Below are 9,189 nucleotides of genomic sequence, written 5' to 3' on the forward strand. Positions count from 1 at the left end.
CCTTGGTGAAAGCTACAGGCGATTGGCCAACATGTCTAACTGTGTGTCCAGACTGTCCACACACAGAGCAGTAGGGGCGGGGAAGAGGGAGGATCAGACTCAGACACACAGCAGAGCACATGCGGGTGGAGGGAGACTAGAGGGAATGAGGAGGAGGAAAAAGGCGAGCGAGAGAGCGGAGAGTGCGACGAAGACGGTGAGAAAATGAGCGCCAGCAGTCGGAAAGTGGAGATTTCTTAAAGTGTTCAGTTATTAAATCCATAGAAATGATAAATATTTGATATATTGCTTTTTTTTACATTAGTAAATTATGTTACACATAGTTTAGCATTATTTTGGTTATAAATGTACTCTACGCAACAGAACATCTGAGGAGCCACTTGGGAGCCAAAAGAACCGGCTTTTTTTGGTGAGCTGAGCCAAGAGAACCGGCTCTCTAAAAAGAGCCAGAATTCCCATCACTAGTTCAAATATCATTTAAGTTTAATTCGCTACACACACACACACACAGGAATAACTGGGACCCGCGATACAAACTCGTTCTGGCTGATTTCTGCCTAAAATGTAATTTAAAAAACAAATATACAAACGAAAAATGTCTATAAACTGAACCGCTTTAAGCTTTTTAGGTTTCTACGGCTAGTTTTTAACAAACTTACGTTTAAAACTTCGTAGCTCTCCCCATTTTGTCTTCCTGCTGAAAATCCACAGCCGGCGTGCAAAGCATGCTGGGATAGCCTTGTTCTGTGAGGATACAACAGACCCGTCCTCGAAATGTGGGCGGAGCGAGGCCGCATTTGAGGACGCGAGAATGAGTATTCTTGGAATTCGGACAGTACTCGTCGCTGCGCTGTGACGTCATCGCACTCTTACAAGCATCCTTCCCGTGGATTCGGACACACCCTGTGTCTCCGAGCGACACCATATTGGATGCCATATTTCCTTCTACAGAAGCCCGTGAGGACAAAATAAATTTACTGGTTTGTAACAAATGTTTGTAAAACTTTCACCATTAATAAACGTTATTTTACATATTTACCACTTCACTCATTGCCAGTGATGAAAGGGAACCTGATGTTCTTGTTATTTTGCTGGAGGTTGCACTTCCAGGGATTTTTTACCCTAATGGACAGCCATTGGTAAGGTGTTACTTGAACACAAAAGTAATACTTGCTTGCATTTACTTAGGTATGTATGCCCCCCCCCCCCCCCCATCGCCAGGGAAACTACACACTGTCACTTTAAATATCCTCGTTAATATGTGCTATCCCTTTAGAATAAATAAAATCAAACATTTAATTATTATCTGCGTAACAGAGGTAGGCGACATTTTAAAATGTGCAAAAGAGGCAGCATATGAAACAACAAGGGCTCCAGGTCTAAGCCCTGTGGAACACCATAATTCAGCTTCCTTGGGAGAAACAAGAGCTCCAGGACCAATCCCTGTGGAACACCATAATTCTACTTCCTTGAGAAAAACAACAAGAGCTCCAGGACCAAGCCCCGTGGAACACCATCATTCTGCTTCTTTGGGGGAAACAACAAGAGCTCCAGGGCCAAGCTCTGTGGAACACCATAATTCTACTTCCTTGAGAAAAACAACAAGAGCTCCAGGACCAAGCCCCGTGGAACACCATAATTCTGCTTCTTTGGGGGAAACAACAAGCGCTCAAGGACCAAGCCCTGTGGAACACCATAATTCAGCTTTCTTGAGAGAAACAAGAGCCCCAGGGTGAAGCCCTGTGGAACAGCATAGTTCAGCTTCCTTGAGAGAAACAACAAGCGCTCCAGGACCAAGCCCTGTGGAACACCCTAATTCTGCTTCTTTGGGGGAAACAACAAGAGCTCCAGGGCCAAGCTCTGTGGAACACCATAATTCAGCTTTCTTGAGAGAAACAAGAGCTCCAGGGTTGAAGCCCTGGGGAACAGCATAGTTCAGCTTCCTTGAGAGAAACAAGAGCTCCAGGGCCAAGCTCTATGGAACACCATCATTCTACTTCCTTAAGTAAAACAACAAGAGCTCTAGGACGAAGCCCTGTGGAACGCTCTAGGACGAAGCCCTGTGGAACACCCTAATTCTGCTTCTTTGGGGGAAACAACAAGAGCTCCAGGGCCAAGCCCTGTGGAACACCATAATTCAGCTTATTGGGAGAGCTATAAAATTAACTGAAGCCACATGAACCAAGTTAAATTATTCATCCTAAATTATTCCCACTCTTCAAACTACTTTTTCCAAATGTTGTCCCTTTCCAGTGGGGGGTGGGTGGGGGTATTTTGGAGGCTTGACTGTCCCCTCTGTGCTCCTCTCACAGCGCAACAGAGTCGGACTGTCGGCAGAGGAGGGCGCCTCGCTGCCGTGAGACACCCCCACATACTTTGCCCCTGCGACGTAGCGCGCGTTATCTCCCCTCAAAGGGGCTAAATGATGAGCTGCAAGTAAGAGAATAAAAAAAAGGCCGTCTACGGGCTGGGTGATGAGAAAACCTCGAGGTCTCTCACGGTCCGAGCAGGCTGAAGACACGCACAGCGGAGCGGGTCCGTGGCTGTCGGTGCTGGCGCTGCTGCTGACCATCAGATGACCAACTTGTGAAAAAGTCCAACCGAGCTGTTATTGCCGTTTTCTTTCCAACTCGAAACTTCGCAAGAAGTAAGTGAAGTCGTGTTTTTAAAGAGTGAAACGGTTAAGGACCCGAACCTCCACGTTCCGGGTCGCTTACGCACGACTCGAAGCTCCGGGGGAAAAAATCGCCACATTTTTTTTACACTTAGAGCTCATTTCAAAATATATCATCCGCTTATTTATACGCATGGCTTGACGAATGCACTTTGTTAGTGAAACCAGGCTTGGTTATATCTGGAAAACTCTGTTTTTGTGTGAAAAAACTTCTGCTGCAGCTGGAGTTTGTTTGCAAGAGACTCATGAGCTGGTTGGATGGATGTACTTTCTGCATTTGCTTTATTAAATAATTAATCCCTATACAGAAAGTGCAAATATTTGACTGTATTGAGCTGAAATTATTTATAACGGACACAAAAAAATGAATTTTTGCCGTGAGAGTTTAATTATACTTAATTTGCTGTGCATCACAGAACGTGGGATAATAGATTATTTTTGCACAACTTATCGACGCAAACAAATCATTTCCATCAAGTTTAACTCAATTTGACTAAATCTGAAGCACGAAAAGCAGCGGAATAAAACTGAGAAATATCTGATTCTTTGCAGAGACACTTCACAGAAAAATGCAACCAGGATTGCTTAACTTAGAATCACACAACTGATTTTCTCTCAAATGGAAGCAATCACATGCAAGAAACTGGATTCCAGCCATGGCTAAAATTAAGCTATTACTCTGCATTTCTTTTAATATTTATTATCCATCAATGACTTTGTTATTGTTGTGCAACTTAATAGTAAATATCCTTCTTATATTATAGGGGATCCACATAGAGGGTCTTAATAAATTCACACTAGAAAAGTTTCTATACTGACATAAGGTCCAAAATGAAGGTGAGAGAAGCCTCAGGAGGCAGCCAGATGCAGAAGGCTAAATATTCATTAAATAACTAAATGAGGTCAGGAGCAGACGGCAAATAACAGGAACTAAACTATACAGAGCAGAGAAAGATTAAACTACAACAGAGAAGCAAACAAGAACAGATGAGCAGAAATGGGTATAAATGCAACTGGTAGGTGAAGGGAATGACGTGGGGAACAGGTGAGATGATTGCTGATAAACGATGAGCAGGTGTGACTAATTAACTGAGGAGTAGGGTGAAGCAGCCAAAGGAGAAAGATAACAGAACCTGATTATTAAAGGAAACCAAACACATCAAGAACACCCAAGGGGGTGTTCCAGAAAGTGAGATTTTCCCAAAACCTGGCTTTCTGTTGAGAATCCCGGTTTAACGGCTCCTTAATCAGTTTTACGAACATGGCTAACCTGAAACCCCTCCCATTCACCATGGTAACACATGCTGGAGAACAAACCGGGGGTGTTACTCAATGTCAAGACGCCTGGCCTTGTGAGACGATGTCTAGCGAGGCCAGGCGCCTTGCTTACGAGGACACTGTCCTTCCTTGGTCAAAGGTTAAATGGAACAGACTTGCATCATGTGACCGCAGCTTCCACGGCGGTCACGTAACGTCACGTGACACGGGAGATTACACTATATTTTATACGTATTAGTTTCAATATAAATACATAACAAGCTTTTTACTTCTTAAATTGTGCATATATTTGTTAAATTAAATTTGTAAGCGAGTAACTACCCGCTAGCCACCGAAGCTGCAACTAATAAGCAACTAACCAACCATACATAACTTCTTTGGATTAAAAAAAAAAACATTTTTAATTTGTTGACTTACTTTTAAACTTGAACTTTGCTCCCGAAGTCGCTGCCAGCTTCTGATCCGCCATCCTTTTGAAAATACCGCAGTGTGCGTGTGGGGTTCGGGGGCCACAAAGAGGCGGCCCGCGGGCCGCACATGGCCCATGGGCCGCCTATTGAGGACCACTGCTCTAAACCATCCAGACTCTGGAACAGAACATGAGAACGACACATAAATGATGAAAACTTTAACAAAATATGTCGAGAAACAGGAGCTGAAGCAGACCTCTGGCGTTGCCATGGAAACGTTTAAACTCTGGGTGTTCTAAACTAAATAGCGCCAGCTACACTGCTTTAATCAAACAGCTCATATCTTTGTTGTCCTCGTAGGTGTGAATGAATAATTATTGCTCCATCTGGATGAAGAACAGGGCTCTGTTCTGTCCTTCCATTCTCATGTATCTGGCATTGATTAATAGGGTCTGCCTATTGACCCGCGTGAGCCTCGCCCGCCACTCCTCGCTTGAAGGGATTGAATCCACCTGAGAATCGTTTGTGGAGCCGCAAACCTGGAGGACAGGGCAGCGCTTAGCCAAGCAGGGATTAATCAGTATCCCCCCCCCCCCCCCCCCCCCCCCCAAGGAGATATATAAAGGTAATCTGATAAACAGAACCATTGTGGTACAAGACACAGTCGACAGGGGAATGGTTAGAAAAATAACAAACCTAAAGGGACGGAAAACACAAGAGAGAGGAAAGAGACATAAAAGGGACACTGGACTTGAAAAGTTTAAATTTCAACAGATAAGAAGATTTAGCAATATTATTTCTGCTTAAATTTGATCATAACACAGCTGAATTGTATTTATTAGTTATTTCAACCAAGATTGATAACCTCAGCGGACACAAAGCAACCCTCACCTGACAGCTGATGTGATATTTTAGTAGATGAGGTGAGGAGTTTTAGGAGACATTAGCTCCATCAGTTTCTGTCTCCAGCAAAAGTACAACAATGTTCTATACCCTCTGACAGCTCAGCAGCACTCTGGACACCATTAGATTTAGCAAACACCTGTGTGCACCTACCCATCAGGGGTGGTTGCGTTTGTCTTGCAGAGAGAAACAGCAGCTTTGGAACAAAATTAGCGCTACTGCACACATCTATATTTAGGCTAAATAACATGTAGGTTGTGCAGAGTTTGTACATTTAATGTGGGTTTTTAGTCTGAACCATCAAAAACTCATTGTACTGGCTTGTTTTTGTACTTCAAGTCAACGTATTGCTTGTGCTAACCTGGTTTAACAGATAATTTTGTGTCATTCAGGTTATTTAGTGTTTTAGATAATCTGTGCGTGCAAAAAAAGCTAGAATTCTGCAAATTCTGCTTATTCTACAAAGATCAATTTTTTAAATCAATACAATTCATTGGACTCAGACTCCTGATTGCTCACTAAACTCTTCATCCTATGCATGCACACATTCGCAGGCACACGCTGTATTTTCCTGCCCGCCCTTCCGTCTCCACAGACATGCAGATGTGTGACCTGATCTGCTTCCAGCGGAGGCTTTTTTCATGCCAGTGTGCTGACTCTGAGTTTTCCACACACTCTTATGAAATAGGAGTAGGAGACATTAGAGCCATCCAGTAGCCATCCACGTCTGACCGACTGACTGAGAGTGCACACAAACACACGTGCACGGGTTTCTGAATGCATGCATCTGTGCACGGAGGCTCACCTCAACTACTTATACATAGATCTATACGTGCATATAAAGGTTAGGAAACATATCACACAGTTCAATAGCTGTGAGGAGACGTGCTTGGTGGGCCCTGAGTTTTGTCTGAGAGGCAAACCGAGTGTGTCCTGTTCCATAGAAGTACCGTATATAAAAAGGTAAGTCTGTTCAAATTGTATTTATTTTTGTAAAAAAGAAGCTGGTGGGCAAGGAAAAAGATGCTTGAAATATTTGCCTGATTTCTCTTGAAGGAATTAAAACAGTCCACACATTTTTTGGAAGTTGAAAGCGATTATTTTTTATTTCCTTGCGATCTGGTTTACAAAAAATACATAAATTCTTACTTTGCTAAATTTAAAAGCAGTTTAAGGGTTGCATTCCAGTCAGTCTTCACATTAATTAATTGTGTACCTAATTTAAAGTTAAGTTCTGTACAAAATTCATAAATAATTACAATCTTGTCTACAGAAATCTAACCGAATAAAATAACTACTCCAAGCATATTCTTACTTATTTAAAACAACGGTGACAAATGCATTAAACATTAGCATATCGGGTGTATTTTGTGGACTTTTTGGCACAGTTTTTTTATTGCCTTGATATATATATGGTTCAAGTCTCTGCTGAGGTCATTTTCAGAATCAAATACAGAAAAGTATCAATTCCATGTAAAATGAACTGCAGTGCAAATGTTTATAAAATGTAGTTGCATGAAATTAAATGAGAATTTGGAGTAGGGCTGCACAATATATCGTAAATATATCGTTATCGCGATATCAGCATGCACAATATGCATATCGCAAAGAACAGATAAATATCGTAATGAATGGTCAGCTCAAATGTTTGCTACACAAAATGCATTCTGTCAACCAAACGGAAGCATGATTTTTTTTTTAACAAATCAAATAGAGCTCTTCACCCATTTGGCCAATTGGGTGGGTTCTCATAGGTTAGATGCCCGCCCCCGAGGCGGACGCACTTAATTTTGATAGTTAGCTCCTGAGTTAGCGTTGCTCTGCTCTTTCTGCTGATTCTGCTTTTCCCGGGATCCACTGATTGCCTTTTCTTGTTCATTACTAATTGTTCCTGAGTTAAGTTTTTATTTATCGCAAGTAATATCGTCATCGCAATATTAATCATTGTTATCGAATATCGCAGGTTTTCCTAATATCGTGCAGTCCTGATTTGGAGATTATTCTTGGCTATACTCTGACTAGCTGTTAGCATATTAGTCTTGTAGGATGCAAACTCTGTTTCTCTGAACAGAGGCTGTTCAGGTGTCTAGCTACAAGGAAAAAAAAATGTTAAATATCATAACTTTTACACCAACATTACATTACATTTAGAAATATTTGAAGCAGCATTATTGCACAGTGTTTACTTTATTGTTAGAATTTGGATGTTTATGTTGTTGTGTGCTCGGATGTTCTTTGAGTTGAATATATTTCAGTTTGTGAAAGATTTAACTAGGGTTGTCACGGTATGAAAATTTAACCTCACGGTTATTGTGACCAAAATTATCACGGTTTTCGGTATTATCGCGGTATTTTTTAAACGGTGTTGCATATGTTCAGAAAGCATTGATAGTCCTGTTCTACACAAACTGAAATAGTTCTGAAAAGGTTTAACAGTGTTTATTAAACCTAAAATAACACAAAGCCTTAGCAAAAGTGCAACTTTTCACAAGTAAAGGAACAAACAGCTTATTTTTCTGGAACATGTTACAGTAGTCAGTGCAGGTTTAAATTATACAAATCCAAACATTCAAAACATAAACAATATGTAAACAAATCAAAGAAACACCACTTGTTTTCTCATATACTTGTTTTCTTCATTATCAAAATGAAAATCTAAAACTCCAGTCCACACTTGACTTGAGCACTGTACAAGTCAACCTTAAAAAATATGTATTTAAAATAAATATCCACTTTAAACAAATTACTAAAATAACTACTACACTATGTAATCAAATCCAAATGTTCAAGTATAAATGGCATTGAATAAGTAAACAAATCCATGACAAGGAACTAATTGTATATTTCTCTTCATCATCAACAAATAAGATGCTTCATCCAGCAACAGGGTGTCCGTGACACGGTTTAAATGCTGCCAGAGGACGCTGCGGCTGCAGTATATAGTGACTCGTTGCATTCTCCCTCAACCAAAAGTCCTCGCGTCATGCATTTAAGCTAAAATGCTAATGTTAACTTACCTTGCACTGGCTGTGGAGACGTGGGTGATGGTCACGCAGATGTGCCATGAGATTTGAAGTGTTGCTGCCTTCTGCAGACACTTGTTTCCTGCACGTTCTGCAAACGGGATAGCAGTCTTCTATTAACTGTCCCTCAGCATTTTTCAGAAATCCCAAATATGCCCATACTTCCGATTTAGTCTTCTTTGAGGGCTGATGGATGTCCTGGGCGCTGCCGTCGCCTCCTTCGGCCATTATTTCAGCTTCAAAGTTTTGGTGCCGTTGCAAATTAAAAAGTGCGTGTGCGCGCAGCGGGAACTTCAGCTGAAGCGACGGTGGCTGGTAAGGGTCATCGCGCCGAAACCGCGGCCACGGTAAACCCACCGAGATAATATAGTTTTTTAAAAACTGGACGGTTATTTTTATTGTCAACTTTTTTACCGGGGTTTACCGCTATACCGGTTACCGTGACAACCCTAGATTTAACTTAACAAACTTCAGCAGTAAAAACACACATTTACAGTGTAACCCTTGTAATAGCACCATCTGTGTGCTTAGGCCACTCTACAAAACTCCTGATTTTTTCTGTTCCTTTGCTCGTTAAACGCTCCGGATGTGTCAGTATCACTTTTCCCAGTTGGATTTTATTTTCCCAACGCTCGCACGTCACCCACTTAAGATGCCTTGTGGCATTACAATCATTGAGGACTTTATCCCATGATCATAGTTGATTTGTCTGGCTTTCCTCAGACCTCAAACTGCTTGTTGGCTTGGCCTCTCATTAGATGAGTGGTTACAAAATAATTAAGATGATTGTAATAGATGTTCTTGCATTTTTCTCTAATCTTTCTTTGGCCCCGTGGCTCTGAATTTGAGCTCTGACCATCAGGCTGAGTGTAATCTTAGATAAATGAGAGGAGTTTAGTGA

At 41.5% G+C, this 9,189-nt stretch overlaps 1 protein-coding gene across 4 annotated transcripts in view; it reads left to right on the forward strand.

The window, feature by feature from the left end:
* The first annotated feature begins 2,506 nt into the window (after positions 1-2,506).
* The window catches only part of ghra (growth hormone receptor a), a 59,274-nt gene continuing 52,591 nt past the window's right edge, over positions 2,507-9,189 (forward strand). For 2 of the 4 annotated variants that reach the window (XM_015972871.3, XM_015972872.3), the window contains exon 1: positions 2,507-2,647. Coding sequence is in view for 2 of the 4 variants with exons in the window: in XM_070546145.1 (XP_070402246.1) it covers positions 6,047-6,228 (182 nt within the window). In the remaining 2 variants the exon portion in view is untranslated. Of the gene's footprint in view, positions 2,648-4,969; positions 6,229-9,189 lie in introns of those variants that run through there. The other 2 variants (XM_070546145.1, XM_070546146.1) reach the window with 1 other exon arrangement.

This window comes from Nothobranchius furzeri, chromosome 17 (assembly GCF_043380555.1).
Source record: "Nothobranchius furzeri strain GRZ-AD chromosome 17, NfurGRZ-RIMD1, whole genome shotgun sequence".
NCBI classification, from domain to species: domain Eukaryota; kingdom Metazoa; phylum Chordata; class Actinopteri; order Cyprinodontiformes; family Nothobranchiidae; genus Nothobranchius; species Nothobranchius furzeri.